This window comes from Pongo abelii, chromosome 18 (genome assembly GCF_028885655.2).
Source record: "Pongo abelii isolate AG06213 chromosome 18, NHGRI_mPonAbe1-v2.0_pri, whole genome shotgun sequence".
In the NCBI taxonomy this organism is placed as follows: Eukaryota; Metazoa; Chordata; class Mammalia; order Primates; family Hominidae; genus Pongo; species Pongo abelii.
In genome coordinates this window covers 30,853,410-30,877,088 of record NC_072003.2, presented here as the reverse complement: position 1 = coordinate 30,877,088, position 23,679 = coordinate 30,853,410, and the positions used below count along the sequence as shown (strand labels likewise).

At 47.9% G+C, this 23,679-nt stretch overlaps 1 protein-coding gene and 1 long non-coding RNA gene across 21 annotated transcripts in view; one reads left to right on the top strand and one right to left on the bottom strand.

Annotated features, from left to right (window-relative positions):
* Nucleotides 1-23,679, bottom strand: part of KATNIP (katanin interacting protein) — a 230,359-nt gene that overhangs the window by 49,726 nt on the left and 156,954 nt on the right. For all 20 annotated transcript variants that reach the window (XM_054533684.2, XM_054533683.2, XM_024233849.3 and 17 more), the window contains 2 exons: nt 21,216-21,431; nt 8,513-8,650 (listed from right to left, as the gene is read on the bottom strand). In XM_054533684.2, coding sequence (XP_054389659.1) covers nt 8,513-8,650; nt 21,216-21,431 — 354 coding nt within the window. The remainder of the gene's footprint in view (nt 1-8,512; nt 8,651-21,215; nt 21,432-23,679) is intronic.
* LOC112129414 (uncharacterized) lies at nt 11,170-12,401 on the top strand. The gene is made up of 2 exons (XR_008514458.2): nt 11,170-11,486; nt 11,740-12,401. It is a non-coding gene; the product is annotated as an uncharacterized LOC112129414 (long non-coding RNA).

Genomic DNA, 23,679 nt, shown 5'->3' with positions numbered 1-23,679 from the left:
AAGCTGAACCTCAATGTTTTGAAAGGCAGGTTTGTAACAAGACGGGTCAGGTATTCCAGGCTCTGGGGATGGCAGGAGCTAAGGCAGAGAGGAGAGAAGAGTTTTATGGGGGCCAGTGGGAGGTCAAAGCTGTATAAGCATGAACGAGCCAGAGAGTCAGGTTTTGGGGTCAGGGAGTGGTGGAAGTCACCAATGCAAACGCATTCAGGGTCCAGACAAGTACCGCAAATGAGATAGGCAATGGAGCGTAAGGATAACGGTGTCGCTGTGACTCAGCTCCACTCAAGTTTCCAGGTGTAAATGTGGGATCCTCTAGTTTCCCAAAAAAAAGCAAAAAAACTTCATATTTTCATGCAAAACCTCCCAATTTTAAAATGTTGGCTATTAATTCAAATAATTTTGAAAACATCATGTGATCCAGTGGAAGTCTACCTGTGAACTGCATCTGGTGACCAGTACACAGCCTGTGTCCAGCCTTCTTCCCAGGATGCTTTGGGAGGCTGCGACAGCTGTGAGTCATGGCTGCTCCCCTGAAGCATTCTGCAGCTGGGAGGCCCTGGGCTCATCCCCTTCACTGCAGGGTCCCTGGGCCTCCCCTGCCTGGGCATGAGCTCGCAGGGGCAGGCAGCATATCAGTGCTGATTCCCAGCACAACGCCTGGGCTTGGGGCAACTGACAAACCTCTGCTGATGAGAGGAGGGGCTGAGCCCATGAGCAGTGGAGGGGAGGATGGGGATACAGGGGAATGAGGTATCACGCAGCAACAGGCAGAAGGGGAGGGACGAGCTGGATTGGGAAGGAGACTAGTTTTGGAAATAGAACTGGTAGGACTTAGAAATGCCTGACAGTAAGGGGCAAAGGGAAGTCAGAGGATCAAAGTTGTGAGCCAGGAGCTGACGTGGACAGAAAAAGGAAGTGGAGAAGGAAGCCTGGTGTGGGTGGACAGACAGGCAGGGTTTGGGTGTGCCAAGTGGGAGTGGTGTGCATTCGCAGTAAGAAAGGCCGGAAATAGCGATCCAGTGGTCAGGCCTGCAGCTTTGATGTGTGGTTAAGTGTCAAGGAAGGTTTAAGTTTGGGAGCTGATGAATAAATTCAACAGCATGTGACTCCTATGTTCTTAGAGAAAAAGAAAAAGGACTTAGGTTGGGTATGATTTTCTATCTTCCCTGGTGATTTTTCCTTCTTTTAGAGGCAGCACTTCAATTTCCCATTGAAAATCCAACCTTCTCTTAATTTCACCTCATGTGGATAATGTGGGCCCACCCCAGGTAGCAATGCAGGTCTGACCAATAATGGGCGCTAGATTGCAGCTTTCATGAGGACAGTCTCTTTCTGTGCGGGCTGCTGAAATAAACATGAACCTGATGCCACTGGGGGCTACCACGTGGAACCTGAGGATGAGGCCAGCACAGAGGAGAAGAGAGCTAAGTGATGGAGGAAGGCAGATTCCTGATGACATCATGTGAACTCCTGGATGCCACCATACCTAAAGCCAGCCACCCAGTGTCTTCTCTTACATGAGCCAAAGACTTCTATTTTGTGATTAACCCAGTTTTAATTGGGTTTTCTGTCCTTTGCTACCAAGAGAATCCTGGCTGATAAAATAGCCCTGCTACTGAGAACTCCAATCAACAGGCTCAGCTGCTGAGTCAGTCCTGGCAGGAGGCAGGTGGGAAGCTCCACCCTCCAGGCAATCTGTGATTTCTCCTGCTGCGCCAGTCAGCACCTACACCTTGGTGAGCAGCCCTCCCCTGCCCAGGCCTCTGCCTACTTCCAGCTGCAGCCCACCCACCTGCTCTGCACAGCACAGGACACGGGTCTCAGCTTCCATGCCGGCTCTGAGTCCACTTTCATTCTCTTTAGGAGTAGAGCCTGGCTCTGAATCCCAATGTTCTTGTGGGGCTGCTCTCTTTAAAGGCTGAATGTGGCTGGGCCGAGTGGTTCATGCCTGTAAATCCCAGCACTTTAGGAGGCTGAGGCAAGTGGATCACTTGAGGTCAGGAGTTTGAGACCAGCCTGGCCAACATGGCAAAACCCGTCTCTACTGAAAATACGAAAATTAGCTGGGCATGTTGGTGCGTGCCTGTAGTCCCAGCAACTCAGGAGGTTGAGGCAGGAGAACTGCTTGAACCCAGGGGGTAGAGTTTGCCGTGAGCTCAGATCAGGCCACTGCACTCCAGCCTGGGTGACAAAGCGAGACTGTCTCTAAATAAATAAACAAATAAATAAAGGCTGAATTCTCTGTTCACCTCTCCTTCCCCTGCTGGCTGGGGACCCGCTTTAAAGCTGACCCTCTTGGAACTCTCATGGCTACCGTGCCTGTACCTACCTGAGTGAGGATTCTGCCCACAGACTATACTCACTGCATCCCACCCAACGGAAAGCGCCCTCTGGCCATTGGCAGTGGCCTAGACCAAGCCTGAGGCCCACAGCTCAGGAAGCTTCCCACGCAATGGGGTCAGTCCCCTTTCCACCAGTTGCCCTGCTAAAATGCCCGTCATACTTCCCGGGCCCCACAGTACCCAGACCCCACCATGGGGCAGAGCCATCAGGCCGCACTGACTTGGGTGACCAAATGAAGGTTACATCTTTGACTTCCAAGTCATTGACATGTTTGGTCTTGGTTTGTATCAGATCCAAACAAACCAAGTGTAAAAGAAACAATTTTGAGAGAATTAGGAATGTTTAAATATGAAGTGGGTATCAGAGCATGATAATTAATTATGGCTACGCATGATAGTGCCATCAAGGTTACAGAAAAATAAACAAACAAACGTCTTTTTTTGTTAGAGATGTATACTGAAGGATTTGTGACTGAAATAGTGTGATAGCTACAATTTACTTTCAAATGTTAAGGGGATACGTGAAACAACAATAGCAGAATGTTGGTAATTATTGAAGCAGGTGATGGATACACACCTCATTACTGAACTAATCTCTTCACTTTTGCATTCATTTGAAAACTTCTTTCCAGAAAAAGGCATTGCTGAAAATGCAAACGGTCATAGGATGAGCTGAGTCCACCTAAAGTACACCCCAAGAGCACTGACACCCTCATCCAGGCCACCACCATCTTCAGCTAGGCTGTTCTATGCCTTGAGCCTCCTCTCTCGGGGCTCCCTCTGCCCCCTGATCCATTCTCCAAATCAACCAGAGTAGTCTTTTAAATTCCTCAATCAGGACCGGGTGCGGTGGCTCACGCCTGTAATCCCAGCACTTTGGGAAGCTGAGGTGGGAGGATGACTTGAGGCCAAGAGTTTGAGACCAGCCTATCTCTACAAAAAATAAAAAAAAACTAGCTGTGTGTGGTGTGCACACCTGGAGTCCCATCTACTTGGGAGGCTGAGGTGGGAGGAACGCTTGAGCCCAGGAGGTCGAGGCTGCAGTGAGCCATGATCACGCCACTGCACTCCAGCCTGGACAACAGAGAGAGACTGTCTAGAAAAACAAACAAACAAACAAACATCCTCCATCAGATCATGTCACCCTGCTAACAAGCCTCCGGCGATGACACTAACAGCTGACCCTTGTACAGAGGGCGGGAGGTCAAGGAATAATTCAGAGCACTTTACACACATTCACTGGACAATATCCCATTTTTCAGATAAAGCTGAGGTATACAGATGTGGGGTAACCTGCCCCAGGCCACATGGTCTCAGATGGGCTGGCTCTAACCATACTATATTCTGCCTGTCTCCGAATCAGATCCAAACCTGCTGGCCCACAGGATCTGGTCCCCACCTCCCTCTGGGACCTCTCATGACACTCCTTGTTCCCCATGCTCCAGCCACTTGGTGAAACCACAGTCCTCGAATTCCTGCCGCAGGGCCTTTGCTCCTGCTGTGCCCTGTGGGGAATGCCCTTCCCACAGATGCCCCATGGCTGCTCCTGGTCATCACTGAGCTCGGGGAAGGCCTCTGGCCACCTGGCTCCAAGCAGCCCAGCCTCCTCCTCCCTGTGGCCCTCGTTCACTGTCCTGTGTTATTGTCTTCGGAACACTTAGTGTGACCTGAAATCACATTATTCGTTGTATCCTTGTTTATTGTCCCTTCCCCAACAGAAGGGACAGGGCCTTGTCTATTTGTTCACCACTGTACCCTCAGCACTGAGACTCATGTGGTCCCCTATGTAGTCACCAGCCATGTGTGGCTACTTAAAACTAAAATTAATTAATTACAATGTAAAGTGCAGTCAGTGTCTCAGTGGCACTAGCTGCTTGTGAAATTCTCAACAGCCACCTGTGTCTAGTGGTTACTGTACCAAACAGGGCAGATACAGGACATGTCTACCATCGCAGAAAGTTCTAGCGAGCAGCGGTGGCCTACACCAGCGGTCCCCAACCTTTTGGGCACCAGGGACTGGTTTTGTGGAAGATAATTTTTCCATGAATGGTGGCAGGGGTGGGGATGGTTTTGGGATGAAACTGTTCCATCTCAGATCATCAGGCATTAGATTCTCATAAGGAGTGTGCAGCCTAGATCCTTCGCATGTGCAATTCCCAGTAGGGTTCCCATGCCTATGAGAATCTCATGCCACTGCTGATCTGACAGGAGGCAGAGCTCAGGCGGTCATGCTGGCTCATCCGGTGCTCACCTCCTACTGTGCACTCTGGTTCCTAACAGGCCACAGACTGGTACTGGTCTGTGGCCTGGGGGCTGGGGACCCCTGGCCTAGACCACATGACATGTCACAGAAATATGCCCCTGGGGAAATGTAGCATTCATTTATCAAAAACAATTTAACGAGTGCCTTTCTGTATATAAAATATACCCTGGGTGCCCGTCCTGCCTGGATGCTCACTGCTGTCCCACTTCCTGGTGTGACCAGGCTGGAGGCAGCACTTGCATGGTGATGCTGTGGGTGATGATGGGGATGGTGTGCTTATCTGTACTGTCACACATAACTAACATGACTATTATAAAGGCAAACAGATGGACCATGGGGAGCTGCTGGAAGCCCACTTTTTGGATGAGTTATTACCTACTATAGAAGGGAGACTATCGGTTTCTTCCTCCCAACAGATGCCACTCTGCAGGAGAAGCAGTGCTGTGAAAAACCAGAGAAAGACAAGCGGACCTCAAATTTCCCTTCCCGGCTTTGTCTCTTACCACCTGCTAGCTGGGCAAGTCACTTAATCTGGGGAACACCAAAAGATACGACACACGTTATCACATCCTCCTGAGCCCACGGCAGACGTGGCTGATCAATCATCACACTCTTTCCTCGATGAACCAGAAAGAAGGTTCCAGATCTTTCTCAGGACAGCACTTCAGCAAGCTGTTTCTCATCCGAGTTGGCAAAAGAGACACAGCCGATTTGCCATCTGGGATCTCACTGTCCTAAGTTCTGGCTTCTTCATCTATAAGATGGGAAATACCACCACCTGCCTCATAGGATCACTGGGGGTTAATTGAGATGATTCATTTGTTCAGTTATTCATTCATGAATTGAATATTTACTGAGTGCCCACAGGGTGCCTATACGTGCCTGATACCTGCGGCATTCAATAAATGGCAGCTGTCACAAGTAGAGGCATCTGTGTGCTGCCTTCTGTGCACTGCTGTAGTGGCGGCGCAGCCTCCACGTCCTCACTTCACCTCTCCCATCCCTCTCCTCTGGCCCAGCTGACACTTACAGCATCACCAAGTTAGGGGAAAGGAGCCCATAAATGCTAGCATGAGGATTTCACAGGCAGCACATTTCCCAAAAAAAGAGACTCCCCTTTTTCTAGTCCCTTCCTTTCTTCCGTTCTAAATAAGCCCTGGTTGGATTAGCTGCCCACATTTAACTTTTCTTCTTCAGATTCCCATACACAAAACACTGTATTAACAAGCCATGTCTACCAGGCCGAGCTATATTTCCTATAAACTCTCATTTTATCTCCTCTAAAACACACAGTAATAGCATCCTCTGGAGAATATTAAATCAAACCAACCTGCAGCTGCATTTGTTTGCGCTTTTCTGCTCCTGGTAAATTCTGGCAACAGATGGGTGTGTGTTACATAAGCGGTGCCCTGGCAGGAACTGCAGTCCTCCACACTCCACCCTGGGTGTGGAAAGACCTCGGCTCTCAAATCCCTGCAGCCAACAGCTTCCCCAAGCACCTGTGATGACACCCCATGCTCCTGAGGGACTCTTAAGACTCTGTGACTTTTTAAACAATTCTATAAGCACAAGGAAGGCTGAGCATAGGTTAAAGAAGAAAGGCAGGCCCTGACCAAAAGGGATGAAGCTTATCTTTCTTGTAATCCTGCACATAAAATCTGCTTTCCTTGCCCTGAGATATATATTCAGTGACAAGGCCGAGCTGCCGGGCACAGGTGTGGGCAGCTGGCATTGTTCCATTGCCCATTCCAGAAGAGGGTAGGGAGGAGGGAGGGAGGGAAGGAGGAAGGGAGGAGGGAGGAAGGGAGGAAGGGAGTACTGCCTCTCTGGGACTAGGTTCCCCGCTCTGCCTCCAACCTGCCATGTGGTCTTGTGCAAGCCACCTAGCCTCTCCTATCCTCTCATCTGGATATCAGTAAGGATAACACAACTGCTTATGGATTATTAGGAACATGAGCTCATTCATTCATTCATTCATCAACCACGTATTTCTCCTTTCACTAGGGCAGGGGTGGAGATGACTCTTAAGGGGTCCATGGTGGCCTGGGAAAGCAGCCATAAATTCTGGTCAGGAGATGGTGGAACATGTTCATGAGGTCCCAGAGAAGAGCAAGGGGCAGGGGGCAGGGTCGGCTTCCTGGAGAAAGTGATGTCTGGGTTTCCAGGAATATGAGGCAGAGACGGGCATTCTGAGTTGAGTGAGATGGGCCTGGGGTGGGGGGACAGGGATAAAGGTATCACTACTATGTTCAGGGGGTGGAAAGCCAGGGCAGCCTGCATTCTGACAGGAGAGAGGCAGGGCCTGGCGTGAGGGGATTAGGAGGCTCTGATGTCACACTCAGGGGGTTGACCTTGATCCTCTGGGCCAAGGGGAGGGCTCTGAGAGTTTGAAGCAGCGGAGATGTGTGATTGGATCTCCCTGGTGGCTGCTGGAGACAGACTGAAGGGAGCGATTAATTAGGAGGCTGTGTTCTTTCACACTTCCGTGCCTGTGAACACGCAGGGCCCTCCACCCAGGACACACTTTCTCCTTTCCTGCCTCGGCTGACTGCCATTGTCCTTTGCCATCACAGCTCAGGTGTGTGTTCCTTCAAGAACATTCCCTGATCTCTCCCAGCCTGAGGCGGGCTCCTTTCTCCACGCTCCACGCAGTCTAGGGCAGGCTAGTTCCAGCCCAAAGAAGAGTTTTGTTTGAATTGTATGGTGGTTTAAAAAGAACTTAAATTAGCTACTGACATTTACACATAAGGAAGGCTCATGTCAAAACTCAGATATCCAGCTCACTGGGCATGTTGGGAAGATCTAGCAGAACTGGCTGGTATTCTACAAAGCAACCCTTCGTTGAAGCTGAAAAGTGGCTTCCCTTTCCCTAGGGCATGGGCTTGCCAGTCTGCCATAGTCCCCACCACTCCCTAATGTCTCTAGCAAGACTGAAGGTGAGGCTCCGTTCCTATTTATAATCTCACTTGAACGATCACTTCCCTTACAGATTTGAAAGGAAAGTACAACCCTTGCCCCTATGTCTACCGTAAGAGGGGTAGATAGGCCAAGTGAATTCCTGTCCTTCCTCACTATTTAGCTCCCTGATGGAACTATGAGTGCACGAAAAACAGCCCAGAGAAGGAAGGAAAGGGTGTGGGCACAGGCAGCAGCATGAGGGTAGATAATGTGAGGTTAGAAAGGAGGGCGTGGACCCTGCAACCGAGGTGGTGGGTCCAAAGGTAGCAAGTTATCTCAATTGATCCCAGTCAGTTACAGATCTAACTCCTTTTTCCATTCTATCGCCCCTTCTCATTACTGTACTTGACTAGTCTTTTAAAAAATAAAAAACAGAACCAGAGGGGCACAACAGCCAGAGGTTAAGAGCCTGGCTAGACACAGTGAGGTCCACAGAACAGGAAGACTGGGACGCCTGGGAGCTGGCTAGACCTGCAGAATCTCAGGCCCTGCTCCAGACCTGCTGAATTAGAACCTGCATTTTAGCAAGATTCCACAGATGAGTCAGTGCAAGTTAACATTTGAGAAGTGAAGGCTAAGAGAAAGGGCCTGGAGTCCAAATGCAGACGTTCACATTCTCATTCTGACACTGACTGGCTGTGACTTGGGGCAAGTTACATAACCTCTCTGTGTCTCTGTTTCCTTATCTGTAAAACTAAGTCTCAGCTTGTATTTTTCCAGTTCCCCCAAGGGTGGCCTGATACCACCTCCCAACGCCAGCAGCCGGAAGCTCTGTCCCTGGGGGCTATAAGAATGCAGTGTGAACCTGCCAGCAGGCTCTTGCTGCACACACAAGGCCAGCGGGGCTTCCATGTATCCATTTTGCAACTTTAGGAATCAGGCTATTGGCAAACTGCTAAGTGCTTCCATCAACCCAGTGCCCAGTGGGGAACCAGCGCCCGTTACTTACGCCATCAGCCGTCCAGTAATTCCGAACCTTGATCTTGGCCAGACGGAAGTCCCCCAGCTGTCTTGTGTTTCGAATAACAAAAAACAGCTGGAGTGGTGGGTGGAAGGGGCAGGTCCACGGGGAGGAGTCTTTCTTGCCCTAGAAGGCCAGCAAGAGAGGGAAATCATTAGGCACATTTCTGCCTCTCCCCAAAGTAAAATGGCAGTGGCTCTTTGGCTCACGAAAACCAGGAGAGGCCTGGTGAGGGCTCAGGGCAGACAGCCAGGCCACCCCGTTGCCATCACCCAGGCTGGGGACTCAGATCACCCCGTCTGGACGGCACTTCACAGCAGGCTACTGACCCCATCCCACCCCCTGCACAAAGCTGCCACACGGACCCCTCTGATCTGCCAACCAGACGGAATTTAAAATGCAGCGGGCTTTATTTTAATCAACTTAATCGGCTTTGAGGAGAGCGCTGGGGGAGGGGAAAGACGCTAGCGAGAAGGATGGGACGCTATTTGATTAACCTGGCAAACAGAGCCTTTGATTTTCTTTTGTAAAACCCTGACGAATTTTTAAAATTTTAAAATAGAAAAGAAAGAAAGCTACTGGCTCAGGCGTTGGTTGGGCCAGGGCCAGGGCACTGAGCCCTGGGATTTATTCTGTTCCTTTCAGGGTTTCCAAGCTTGGAGGCTTCAGTTTGCAGACTCCCCCCGATGGAGGCCCCAGGGGCAGGTGAACAGAGACGCCTTGCCTTTCTCATTCCCACTGACAAAATTGCATGTCATGAGTGCTTTGGGTACAGATGGAAAAAGCCAAACCAGGGGACTTTTCTCAGCCCCAGCCGCCTCCTCTTGGCTTTCTACAATACCTATTCACTCTCCACTGGGACAAAACTCACAGCTGCTCCCAAACACGTCCACGCTGGCTTGACCCAGTGCCTTGGCACAGGCTGGGCCTCTGCTTGCTTGCAATTCTCTTCCTAACCTTCTCAATCAGGGGAATTCAGCTAAATCCAAGTGCCCTCGGCTACTTGCAGTCCCCAAGCTTGGTGCCTACCTCGGTGTCCCACGATCATCTCTTTTCATGTCCATGTCATGCCCCCATTCAGCCGTGAGCTCAAGGGAAGGGGTTGTGTCTGGTTATTCCAGAATCCTAGGCTTTTAGCATAGTTCCTTGGCACATGGAAGACGCCAAAAAAAAAAAAAAAAAAAAAAAAGAACAAAACCCTTTGTGTAATAAATAAATGACTACATGAATGCACACAGGGAGTGTGCCTCCTAATATCTGCGCTTTCATTAAAGCTTTAGGGAGGAGACTGTAGGCCAGGCACTGTGGCTTATGTTTGTAATCCCAGCACTTTGGGAGGTGGAGGTGGGTGGATCACCTGAGGTCAGGAGTTCGAGACCAGCCTGGCCAACACGGAGAAACCCTGTCTCTACTAATAATGCAAAAATTAGCTGGGCGTGGTGGTGCATGCCTGTAATCCCAGCTACTCAGGAGGCTGAGGCAGGAGAATCACTTGAACTCGTGAGGTGGATGTTGCAGTGGGCCGAGATCGTGCCATTGAACTCCAAACTCTGTCTCCAAAAAAAAAAAAAAACAAAAACAAACAGAGAAGAGACTGTAAGCTGCATCTGGCTTGCAGAGGTATTTGTTTGGTTCATTCAGTGTAAACAACAACAACAACAAAAAAGCAAACACAAATTCATTGCCAACATTTAAAAATGGGGAGATTCAGAGAGATGCAGTGGCTCATGCCTTTAATCCCAGTGACTTGGGAGGCTGAGGCAGGAGGATCACTTGATGCCAGGAGTTAGAGACCAGCCTAAGTAATACAGAGAGACCTTGTCTCTACAAAAAAATTTTAAAAATTAGCAGGGTGTGGCAGTATTTGCCTATAGTTCTGGCTATTCAGGAGGCTGAAGTGGTAGGATCGTTTGAGCCCAGGAGTTTGGTACCACTGCACTCTAGCCTGGGCAACACAGTGAGACCCTGTCTCTAAGAAAAAAAAAAAAAGAAATGAGGGCTGGGTGCAGTGGCTCACACCTGTAATCCCAGCACTTTAAGAGGCCGAGGGTGGATCATTTGAGGTCAGGAGTTCGAGATCAGCCTGGCCAACATAGTGAAACCCCGTCTCTACTAAAAGAAAAAAAAAATACAAAATTTAGCCGGGCATAGTGGCGGGCCTCTAATTCCAGCTACTGGGGAGGCTGAGGCAGGAGAATCGCTTGAACCCGGAAGGTGGAGGCTGCAGAGAGCCAAGATGGCACCACTGCACTCCAGCCTGGGTGACAGAGTGAGACTCTGTCTCAAAAAAAGGTGGTGGTGGAGGGGGGAGATTTCTCCAAACAGCCAGATTTCCGACCCCTCTGCAGATTCGGAAGACATGGCAGCTCAGGAGCCCTGATGGCCGTTTCCTGGAGCCAAGAGTGTGCAGCCCTTGAAGCCCGCCATTTCCCAGGGCTCCACGGTCCCCACCACTCCCTACTGCTTCACATCCACCTTGCTTCCCTCTTCTGCCTTGGCCTGGCCCCTGTAGGCATTGAGTCTGCAGTCCTTGTTTAGGGGCTGAGCAGCAGCAGCAAGTCCCATCTGCCAATAGGCAACCTCCGCAGGCCTGACACTGGCTGAGTTGTCCCTTTTATCTCAAAGGGGCATCACCCTGCATTTGAGAACATCTCAACAGACTCCCCGTCACCAGGAACGTGCCTGCTACTTGACAGAGCCAGGGAGGGTGGATTGGCTGATCTGGGGTTTTATCAGCCCCCAGGAGATGGGAGGCCCAGGCTCCAGCTGCGGTGGAGGACAAAGGGGACTTGTTTCAGTGACAATGGTGCCTTTCAGGAGGGAGGAGGTGGCTTTTGTTAAGGGGGAACGATGAGTTCAAGGGGTTCTGACTTATTCTGGCAAGTTTCTCCAGCTCTACAAGAACTTCTAGTGCTCTGGGCAGCTGCGAGGGGTCAAGAAACCACATCCCCAAATCCAGTGGGTGAGTCTCATTCCTTTGCTGAGTGGGGGCCTAAAATGGGGCACTGTGGCTGCCTGACAAAGGAAGAGACTGATGGCTGACCCTTAGATGTGGGCTAGGGGACTGTAATTGATTTCCCTTCACATTTCTGTCAGCAGGAGGAATAACAGGAGGGCTAAGTGGGAATTGTGGTGTTCAAAGTCAAAGAACATTAACCTGTGGATAACTCTAGGCCTCATTAGCAACCCAGCCTTCTGATGTTTTCTCTCCACAGACAGGATCTGAGAGAGAAAGGCTGATGGGAAGCTGCCCAGGGCTGACCTGGCACATGCTGGGAAAACCCCTCGGTGCTAGGGCAGGAGGCAGAGCGTCTGCAGCTCCTCCCTCCCCAACACAGGGGGTAAGGAATACCGCAGAACGAGACTCAGGTGCCTTTATGCTGCTGTTACCGCCCTTGGTTCATGGCTTCTTTCACTTGGAAACCCCAGGAGGTGGGCATTGCTGTAACGCATGTGCTACTGACCAAAACAGGCCAAAGCTCAGCGAGGGGTGGGATCACCTAAGGTTGCGCAGCGCCTATGTGGTGGAGTGAGGATCCGAACCTCCATCTTTCATGCATTAATTCATTCTGTCTCTGGATTCGCCTAGAAGCAGACCCTGAGGCAAGGATCCACGTGTAAGTAGCTTATTTAGACAGAGCAGAAAATATCAGTGGGAGAGTGGGGAAGCGAGACAAGTCAGGGAAGGTGGCTCATAAAGGGTTTGTTATCAAGACAGCTGCTCCTGTGGGCAACTGGAGCTTAATCCCCCCAGGGAATCTGGGAGCCAGGGTGGAACAGGCCTCAGAGTGACTGCACCAACGGGGCTACCAATATTGGTTGAGTGCTGCTCCTCGGGGGCTTCTATTTCTCTCTGTCTGGGAGGTAAAGCGGGCCCTGGAGGCCACAAAAAGAATCCTCCAGCAAAGAAATCTCAATGCTGCCATTCAGAAAAGCAGTCAGCATGCCTTGAAGTGCTAGGGCAAAAGGGTGGAAGCAGGCACTGACACATCTACTCCATAACTTGCCCAACAAACACTGTACAGGGTCCCTCCTGGGGGACTGATGCTGAGCCAGACCCAGGGCATGTGCAAGGGAACCTGACCCACCAGGTCCTAGCAGCTCTGTGCTATGAGAGAAGGCAAACAGGTAATGTTTCCAAGAAAAAAAAATCAAGCAGGGACACATTCTAGGAAAAAAATAAGAGAGAATTATTAATGGCCCATGGAACAGCTATTTTAGAATGGATGGTTAAAGAAGGCTTCTCTGAGCAGGTAACTTTCTAACTCCTAAACCAAAGGTGGCTTTTTAACTCCAGCATTAACATAACACTGAATAGCAACCCGCAGGGAGATACTGTGCTGCCCTCAGAAGTAGCTCCAATTTAATAAATTATTGCATTAAAAAGGAACAAACTACTGACACACACAACAATTTGGAAGGATGTCAAGGTCATTACACTGAGCGAAAAAAGCAAGTCTCAGAAAGGTTACCAACTCTGGTAATGACATAAATGCTACATAAATTGGCTGGGCGCGGTGGCTCACGCCTGTAAACTCAGCACTTTGGGAGGCCGAGGTGGGCGGATCACGAGGTCAGGAGTTCGAGACCAGCCTGGCCAACATAGTGAAACCCTATCTCTACTAAAAATACAAAAATTAGCCGGGTGTGGTGGCACGTGCCTGTAGTCCCAGCCACTCGGGAGGCTGAGGCAGAAGAATCGCTCGAACCCGGGAGGTGGAGGTTGCAGTGAGCCGAGATCGCCCCACCGCACACCAGCCTGGGCGACAGTGTGAGACTTCGTCTCAAAAAAAAAAAAAAAATGCTATATAAATGGTATGATTCCATTTACATAGCATTCTTGAAACGACAACATATAGGTAGAGGAACAGATCAGTGGTTTCCATTGTCAGGACTGGGCATGGGGAAGTGTGGCTGCACAAGAGGAGCCCAAGGGAACTCCTTGGTGGTGATGGAACTGCTCTGTATCTCAATGTCTGTATCTTTAGAAAGAAATCTACATATGTGATAACACTGCATAGAACTATATACATGTACACACAAGTGTGTATGAAGGTCTGTACATTACACCAATGTCAAGGTCCTGGTTTTGATTATGTACTACAGTTACATAGAATTTACCACTGGGGAAAGCTGGGTAAAGGTGTGTAAGATTTCTCTGTCCTTTTTTTTTTTTTTTAATTGAGATATAATTCACATAGCATAAAATTCGCCACTTTAAAGCATTCAGTTCACTGGTGTTTTAGTATATTCACAAGGTTGTTCAACCATTACCATTATCTTCTTCCAGTACATTTTCACCACCCTCCAAAAGATAACCACATTCATTAGCAGTCTCTCCCCATTTCTGCTTCCTCCCAGCCCCTGGCAATGACTAATCTACTTTCTGCCTTCAGATTTGCCTATTCTGGACATTTCATATAAATGAAATTATACAACATATAGCCTTCTGTGTCTGGCTTCTTTCACTTGGCATAATGTTTTCAAGGTTCATCCAGGTTGTAGCATGTAGCAATACTTCTTTCCTTTTTAGGGCTGAATAATATTCCATTTCGTGAAAATACTACATTTTCTTTATTCATCCATTGATGGACATCTGGCTGTTTCTACTACTTTTTGGGTATTCTGAATAATGCTGCTATGAACATGCATGTACAAATTTTTTTTTTTTTTAAATAAACGTATGTTTTTAGTTATCTTGGGTATGCACCTAGGAATGGAATTGCTAGGTCATGGGTAACCCTACATTTACCTTTTTGAGAAATTGCTAAGCTGTTTTCCACAGGGGCTGCACTGTTTTACATTTCCACAAGCAAAGAATGAAGGTTCCAATTTCTCCACATGCTCACCAATACTTATTTTCTCTTTTCTTTTTTAAAATTACAGCTGTCCTAGTGGGTGTGAAGTGATATCTCATTGTGGTTTTGATTTGCATTTCCCTAACAACTTATGATGTCAAGTATCTTCAATGTGCTCATTAGCCATTTGTACATCTTCTTGGAGAAATGTCTATTCAAAGTCTTTTGGCCATATTTTAATTGGGTTGTTCATCTTTTTGTCATTACGGTTTTTTTTCTTTGTATATTCTGAATATTAGACCCTTATCAGATATATGATGTGCAGATATTTTCTCCCTTTTGTAGGTTGTATTTTTACTTTCTTGACAGTGTCATCTAAGCAAAAATGTTTTTAATTTTTATGAAGTCTGATTTATCTGTTTTTTCTTTTTTTTGGTTGTTTGTGCTTTGGATGTCATAGCTAAGACTTCATTGACAAATTCAAGGCTATCAAGATTTACACCTTTGTCTTCTTCTAAGAGTTTCAAAGTTTTAGCTCTTACATTTAGGTCTTTGTCCATTGAGTTAGTTTTGCATAAGGCATATGGTGGAAGTCTACCTTCATTTTTTCACATGTGGAAACGCATTTGTCCCAAGGCCATTTTTTGAGTGACTATGCTTTCCCCATTGAACAGTTGTGGTATCCTTGTTGGAATCAATTGACTATAAATCCATGGGTTTACTTCTGGATGCTCAATTCTATTTCATTGATCTACATGTCTATCCTATTCCAGTACCATGCAGTCTTTATTACTGCAGAGTTGGCAGTATGTTTTGAAATTGAAGTGTGAGTTCTACTTTATTCTTTTTCAATGATGTTTTAGCTTTCCGAGTCCCTTGAAATTCCCTATAAATTGTAGAATCAGCTTGTCAACTTGTACAAAGAAATCAGCAGAGATTCTGATAGTGATTTTGCTGAATCTGTAGGTCAGTTTGGGGAAGTATTACCATCTCGACAATGTTGTCTTCTGATCCATGAACATGGGATGCTTTTCCAGTTTCTTAGATCTCAGATTTCTTTCAACAATGTTTTGTAGTTTTCAGAGTATACATTTTGTACTTCTTTTGTTAAATGTATTTCTAAGTATTTTATTCTTTTGATGCTACTGTAAACATAATTGTTTCTTAATTTCATTTTCTCTTGTAATCCTTTTTATTTCTGTAAGGTCAATAGCAATGTTCCCTCTATCATTCTTGATTTTAGTAATTTTAATCTCCCCCATCTTTTTTTGGTTAGTCTAGCTAAAGGTTTGCCAATGTGTTAATCCTCTCAAAGAACCAACTTTTGATTTCATTGACTTTCTCTATTGTTCTTCTGTTTTCTGTACTATTTTACAAATTCCTGTGAGTCTATAATTATCTCCAAATAAAAAGTTTAAAAATTGTAAGCTTAAACAACAACAAAAAACTGTAAGCTATGTTTTTGCTTAAAAAAACAAAAAAAAAATGTATGGCACATTTTTATGTACTGGGGATATAGTGTAAACAGGACAGATAAGAATTTTCAGATAAACTGGGGAGACATAATATACATGTAAACAAGATCATTTCTTACAGTGAGATGTGCTCTGAAGAAATGAAAAATGATGATGTGATAGTGACCGGGGTGGGAGGAAACAGGACTCCTCCAGATTGTTGGGTGAGGGGAAGTCTTGCTGAGAAAGTGATATTAGGGCTGAAATCTGAATGTGGAGAAGCAATGTGAAAAACAGGAGGAAGAGGGTTTTGGAGAGGTAGGAATAAGGTTAGTGGATTGGAAGAAGAGAGGGCAGGCCCAAGGCTGCTGGAGCCTGGGTGTGAAGCGGGGGTGTGTGAGGCAGGGGTGTGTGAAGCAGGCAGAGGGGGAGGTGGAGGCATGTTCACAGAGAGCCTCCAGGCCATGGGGAAACACCTGGGCTTTATTTCCAAGGGTAACCAGAAGTCACAGTGAACATGTTTCAAGTAGGGGAAGGGCACAATCTGAGATATATGTATGTGTGTATATATATATATAATATGTGTGTGTATATATATATATACACACACATATATATAATATGTGTGTGTATATATATATATACACATACATATATATAATATGTGTGTGTATATATATACACACACACATAAATATAAATACACACATAAATATACATACACAAACATATTAATATTTTTTAATTAATTTTTTTTGTAGAGATAGGGTCTCACTATGTTGCCCAGGCTGGTGTCAAACTCCTGGCCTCCAGTGATCCTCCTGCCACGACCTCCCAAAGTGCTGGAATTATAGGTGTGAGCCACTGTGCCCAAATGTACTGTCTCCATGATTCAATTATCTCCACCTGGCCCTGCCTTTGACATGTGGATATTTTTACAATTCAAGATGAGATTTGGGTGGGGACACAGTCAAACCATATCAATCCCCAATACATGTAAGTGTGCAATACATATATATATATATACACATATATATATATATTTTTTTACTTTTTATTTGGAAATAATTCTAGACTCACAGGAAATCCATAATTTCCTAGGGCAATCAAGGAAGACTTTAGGTGGTACATCTGAGCCAACAGCAATGCCAGTTACTGAACAAGAAATACTGGAGGAAGAAGTGATGTGGGGAAGAGGGCAGGGGAATCAAAACTTAAGTTTTAAATCTCTGAGGTCTGAAATGGGCTGGGTATGGTGGCTGATGCTTGTAATCCCAGTGCTTTGGGAGGCCAAGGCAGGAGGATGGCTTGAGGCCAGGAGATCGAGATTAGCCTGGGCCACATAGTGAGACCCTATCTCTATAAAAAATAAAAACAAATTAACCAAGTGTGGTAGTGTGTGCCTGTAGTTCCAGCTTCTTGAGAGGCTGAGGTTGGGGGGTGGCTGGAGCCCAGGAGGTCGAGGCTGCAGTGAGCAATGACTGCACCACTGCTCTCCAGCCTGGACAACAGAGCAAGACCCTGTCTCTAAAAATAATAATAATAATAACGAAGTCTGAGATGGCCAGGAGAGATCCAAGAGATGTCAAGCAGGAAGTTGACATTCATGTCAGTAACTCAGAGGGGCAGGCAGGGCTGGGTGTATAAATCTGGAGACATCTTGAGGCCTTGGGCTGAGATGCAGCCAATGAGAGACATGGTGCGGGCACAGAAGGGTGGAGTTTCCATAGAGGCTGGGGCACTCCCACATCTTTTGAATGCCCCAATTCACTTCCACTGAAGCATTTTCTCTTTCAAACCCAGCCTCCGCTTCTAGGTACCTCGGCTGTCGGGTGAGCTCTATCAGCCATGCTGCATGGCCTGGGGCAAGTGCCTCTCCCTCACTGCATCTTGTTTTTTCTCATTGGTAAAATGAGGAGAGTCATCCCAAGGTTCATGTGAGGGTTAGACGAGGCGATGCACCAGGCCGTGGCTGCCACACGCCGGTGCAATTAGATGGTCCTGAGAGGCAGTGTGTTCCAGTAGCCCTGGGCCTGGGACCCAGGATGCAGGGAAGCCCCATGTCAAGGAAGAAGGGGGAATCCAGCCTTCCTGTAGATTAGCCCAGAGACCCAGCAGCCCAGGGTGACACAGCTGCCTCATGTCCCAATCGCAGGGCCAAAAAATAAAAACCTCAAATCCACCAAAACCATGGGCCATCATATGGCAAAGCGCCCCAGTCTCTGCTAAACAGAAGAAAGGGAGAGCAATCATCAGAATCGGTCCCCATCAAATCCAATGATGCTTTTTATTGTCTATAGTGTGCTCTGTTCTGGAGAGCAGGCTTCCAAAATGCCACTGCTTTCTGCAAGAGTGGGGCAGGGGAGGGGTGGCGAGGGCTGGGCCAAGTCCCAGCAGCAAGCATGGGAGCCTATAGCCTTGAATCTGGAGGCAGAGCAGGGATAGGCCAGGCCACAGCACCGAGGCAGCCATCATCCACAGCTCAGGGACTGTCTTTTGAGGGCTGAGATCACAGAGCTGCTGATCTAGAAGGGGACTCAGAGCCACCCAGTCCAACCCTGGGGACAGTTGTTGCTTCTTAGCTATCTAGCATCCAGCCCACCTTTTGAGTGGCAATCCTGAATTTCTTAATTTTTATTTTTATTTGTGACATATATTATACCTTTTCTAAGCAATCTTGAACTCCTTCAGGGAGAATCTTTTCCTGCCCCGCTGGGGCATCTTGGTGGAACTGGCATCAAGATGTCCTGCCCTAGTCGGTCTGGTCCATCAGCCTTCCTCTCCTGAGACTATTTCCAGCAGAGAGTTGCGAGGACAAACCAACCAGCCAACCGACACTGCTGAGGCATCTCAATAAATGGTTGTTGTATGAACTAAGGGAATGAAGCTTTATCCTTTTCTCCATCTCCCCTTCTCATTTTGTTCCCTTCTCTGAAAGTAGCCCCCAACCTTGAGTCATGACCCAGTTTAAGACATAAGTTAGTGATGGTTTCCAATGCCATGGAAGTGACCACTCACACAAAGGCCCAAACAGTCAACTCTCTAAGTAGGACAGCATGATCTCCCCCAGAACCTCAAGTCTGAGAAGAATCTTTCCAGAAGAATCTCACATGCTCCTGTTCATCTCCCACCCCCAAAAGAAAACCACACCCGTGGTGGCCAGTATTCCAGGATGCTCCCTAAAACCCCAACTTTCCACAAGGCCCGTCCTCTCCTGGCCTGCGTGGCAGTGAGTACACTAGCTACTCAAAAGAATTGAAACACATTTACTTTTTAAACATGTGCTAACTGAGCTGGACTCAGTTTCTGCTGCTGGAAATCTAAGAATCTGAACAGATGATTGACCCAATCTCCCATTTTTCAGCAGGCAGAAAAACCCACTCTCAGAGAAGGCAGGCAAGTTGCTGAGGCCAGAGGCAAGACCAGAATCTGGGTCTCTAGAACCAGAGATTTCAAAAACCCCTTTTCTTGTTTCCTCTTCTTTAAAATGGGAATAACACTAACTACTTTTCCCAGTGGTATTAATACTATTAATAATAATAACAATAACAGCAAAGGCTGGGCATGCTGGCTCATGCCCGTAATCCCAGCACTTTGGGAGGCCAAGGCGGGAGGATCACTTGAGGCCAGGGAAACCATCCCAGGTAACATAGTGAGACCCCGTCTCTATAAAAAATTTTACAAAATTAGCCAGATGTTGTGTTGTGTGCCTGTAGTCCCAACTATTTAGGAGGTTGAGGCAGGAGGACAGCTTGAGCCCAGGAGTTTGAGGCTGCAGTGAGCTATGATCACGCAATAACAACATCTTCCCAGGTCTCCAAGGAGATAATTGTGAATGAAGCTTAGGCCCAGCATAGCAAAGATGACGTGGCTGCTACTCTGGCTCAGTTTAGCTCACAGTCTCTTGTGTGCAACTTGCAAGTAGCAGGAAGGAAAAAATGCCAGTACCCTCCCCGATCTTTTTTTTGTAAATTCTGTTGTTTGTTTGTTTATTTGTTGAGACGGAGTCCTGCTCCGTCGCTCAGGCTGGAGTGTAGTGGCACGATCTTGGCTCACTGCAACCTCCCCTCCCAGGTTCAAGCGACTCTCCTGGCTCAGCCTCAAGTACCTGGGACTACAGGTGTGTGCCCCAACGCCTGGCTAATATTTGTACTTTTGGTAGAGACAGGATTTCGCCATGTTGGCCAGGCTGGTCTTGAACTCCAGACCTCAGGTGATCCGCCCACCTCGGCCTCCCAAAGCGCTGGGATTACAGGTGTCAGCCACTGTACCTGGCTCTGTTGGATATTTAAAGGAAAGAAACATTCAACGTTTGTAGAGCGTGCACCTCACGACCTAGGGCAGCAGGGTCCTGAGGGGGTGTGGGCAAGGGTCTTGGCCCAGGCTGCCCGATGTGAACTTGGCTCCATTACCTTCCAGCTGCATGACCTTGGCCAAGTCAATGCCCTTCTCCAAGCTGTAGTTTCTTCAACTACAAAGAACATCCATTAACCTTAATGACCCCTGAGGTCCAGTGTTTGATGGTGACTGTGGAAAATTGCAAGGTGGATAAAAGCAGGTGAATTGGCTCCCCCAAGAAAAACCCACAGAGCAGGGGCTGGGAAACAGCTTAGGGAGAGAGTGTCTGGGGCCTCTGCCAGCACCACTCCCTCAGGCTCCTCCCCAACTTTGCCCAAATGAATAACCCTGGTAGATTTTATTTATTTATTTTTTTTTTTTTTGAGACAGAGTCTTATTCTGTCACCCAGGCTGGAGTGCAGTGGCACAATCTTGGCTTACTGCAATCTTGGCTTACTGTAACCTCTGCCTCCTGGGTTCAAGTGATTCTCCTGCCTCAGCCTCCAGAAGTAGCTGGGATTACAGACATGTGCCACCACACCTAGCTAATTTTTGTATTATTAGTAGAGACAGGGTTTCACCATGTTGGCCAGGCTGGTATCGAACTCCTGACTTCAAGCGATCCACCCGCCTCGGCCTCCCAAAGTGCTGGGATTACAGGTGTGAGCCACCATACCCGGCCTATTTTTGTTTTTTTTTTAGAGACAGGGTCTTACTCTGTTGCTCCGACTGGAGTACAGTGGTACAGTCACAGCTCACTGCAGCCTCAATCTCCCTGGGCTCAGGAGATCCTCCCACCTCAGCTTTCCAAGTAGCTGGGACTACAGGCACGAGCCATGATGCCTAGCTAATTTTTTGTGTTTTTTGTGGAGACAGGGTTTTGCCTTGTTGCCCAGGCTGGTCTTGAACTCCTGACCTCAAATAATCTGCCTCTCTCAGCCTCCCAAAGTGCTGGGATTACAGGTGTGAGCCTCCGTACCTGGCCAGATTTTGTTGTTCTTCCCCTCCCTCCACTCATACCCTTAACACAGATTTATCAAGGGCAGAGAAAATGCATGGGAATACATAGCCAAGAAGCAATCCAGTGTCCCTTCCACTCACAGCTAAGTTCCTGTTGACGAGGCGGCCCAGCTCCCCAGGAGTGGCTGTGTTCCGGATATCCACATCGTGGGGCGACACATAAAGCTTTGTGTCATTCAAGTCAAAGAACTCGACTTCTGTGAGACCCACCCACCACGAGTTGCCCCAGTTGGACAGGATCTCCATGGTCACGTAGATGGCATCTTTGATCTCGTCTGCCCTCATTCTCTGTTTGTCCTTAAAGAAGAGAAAAATAACACCAAAGGATTAAGTCATGACAGGCTTGAATTCGGCTCTGCCTCTGCCACCACTGCCTTCAAAAAGTTAGTTAACCTTCAGGGTCTCAGTCTCTCCATCTGTACACTGAGGATAAGAATAGCACCCACTACCTATGGTTATTACAATGATTAAATGCATTCATACTGTAAAGCATTCAAAATAGAGGCCCTGTGTAACTGGCACTGTGTGAGCATTCTGTTTGAAAGTTTACAAATAAATAAAAATGTCTAAAAAGCATTGAATTCTGCCTGAACATGCACGTCTCTCCCCCACTACTCAGTGTTCAGTGCCCAGAAGCTTGTCACAACATCTGCTGAATTGAGTAGGCATTACGTGCTAAGGCTGGGCACGGTGGCTCACGCCTGTAATCCCAACACTTTGATAGGCCAAGCTCGGAGGATTCCTCGAGGCCAGAAGTTCAAGATCAGCCTAAGCAACACAGTGAGATCCTGTCTTTACAAAAAAATTAAAAAAAATAATGAGCTGGGCACAGCGGCACATGCCTATAGTCCCAGCTACGCAGGAGGCTGAGGCAGGAAGATTGCTTGAGCCCAGGTGGTTGAGGCTGCAGTGAGCTGTGTTCACACCACTGCACTCCAGCCTGGGTGAAAGACCCAGTCTCAAAAAAAAAAAAAAAAGGTTACGGGCTGAATTTACCCCTTCCAAATTCATCTGTTGAAACCCTAATCTCCAGTACCTCAGAATACGACTGTATTTGGAGATAAGGCCTTTAAATAGGTGATTAAATTAAAATGAGGCTGTGGGAGGCACTAATCCAATCTAACTGGTGTCCTTATAAGAGGAAAGTTGGACACACAGACACACCGAGGATGCACACACAGAAAAAGGCCATATGAGGGCAGAGCAAGAAGGCAGCTGTCTGCAAGCCAAAGAGAGGCCTCAGAACAAACCAAACCTGCCAACACCTTGATCTTGGACTTCCAGCCTCCGGAATTGTGAGAAAACAAGTCTCTGTTGTTGAAGCCACCCCGTGTGTGGTATTTTGTTATGGCAGCCCTGGTGGACTGATATAGTAGGTAACATGGCCCCCTGGCCTTGGACAAGTCACTTGACATCCCTCGGCCTGGTTGGGGAAGATGACATGACACCATCTATGTGATAATCCTGTCACAGATGTTAAACAAGATATCAATACCTAAGAAGGCCCTATCACGAGCCCCGGCCCTGGATGTGCTCTGTAAGTGTCTGTTTCTTTCTGTTTCTCTCCTTCATTGGTTTTAATGCCTGCCTCCTTCCTGCGTCGGCTGTCTGCTCTGAGAGCCTGCGTGAATGCCATCAATAAACGGCCACCTTTCGGAATGGCTTCCTGAGGCCCTCCGGGGCTGATTGCAGCACTGTTTGCCACGGATCAGTCACTCACAAAATGGTGCATTCCCCGCGTGCACATGCCCTCTGTTAATTAGCACGGGTAATCTGCAATGGTTCTGTGAGCAGGGAGCCGAGCAAATGAACAGCAACTGTTCCCCACTTATTTTTTTAATTAATAGCCAGCGAGACGTGCTATCGCTCTCAGTGTGTGTTTGGAGGGGCCTTGATTGCCACACGGTGGGAACGCGGACAGGGAGGAGGGAGAGAGGTCAGCTCACAGCTCCTGGATAAAAGATAGGGCCTGTTTTGATCAGCTGGGCCCTCGAAACCCACAGCTTCCTCCTTCTGCTCCACAGCCATGTGGGGTCCTGGCCAAGCCTCTGCTGCCCTGGGTCTGAGTCCCAAGCATGCAGGGCAGTGATAAAGCTAAACTGGCCTAGCTGACTCCAGGGGACTGGGAGGTTAATGAGCTTGTGATAGTGTGGAGCAATCCAGGGCCAGGTGAGTGGTCAGTCTGGGGATTGCTGAAGAAGTGGCACTGTTCACCTTGCTAGTTGGTGGCAGGCAGGAGGGCCAGATGGGAGGCAGGCTGCCTTTCAGAGGGGCTGCTAGAACTCCCACCCAGTGCAATCTGAAATGTGCAAATTCCTCAGCTGCGTTCGTAAATGAAAAAGCTGAAGGATCTATTAACTAAGCAAGTGTCACAACTTGTCTGTTGCTACTCAGTGGCTCCTCCTGCTTCTGTACTGCCCAATTTGGGATCTCGCTTGGTGGTGGGAGGGGCACACTGGCTGGGAAGTTCCTGGCCCCTGTCATTCATTGTCCCCGCTGTTGCTGAGACCACTTGATTTTCCTTGGGGGAAAGCCACGGTGTCTC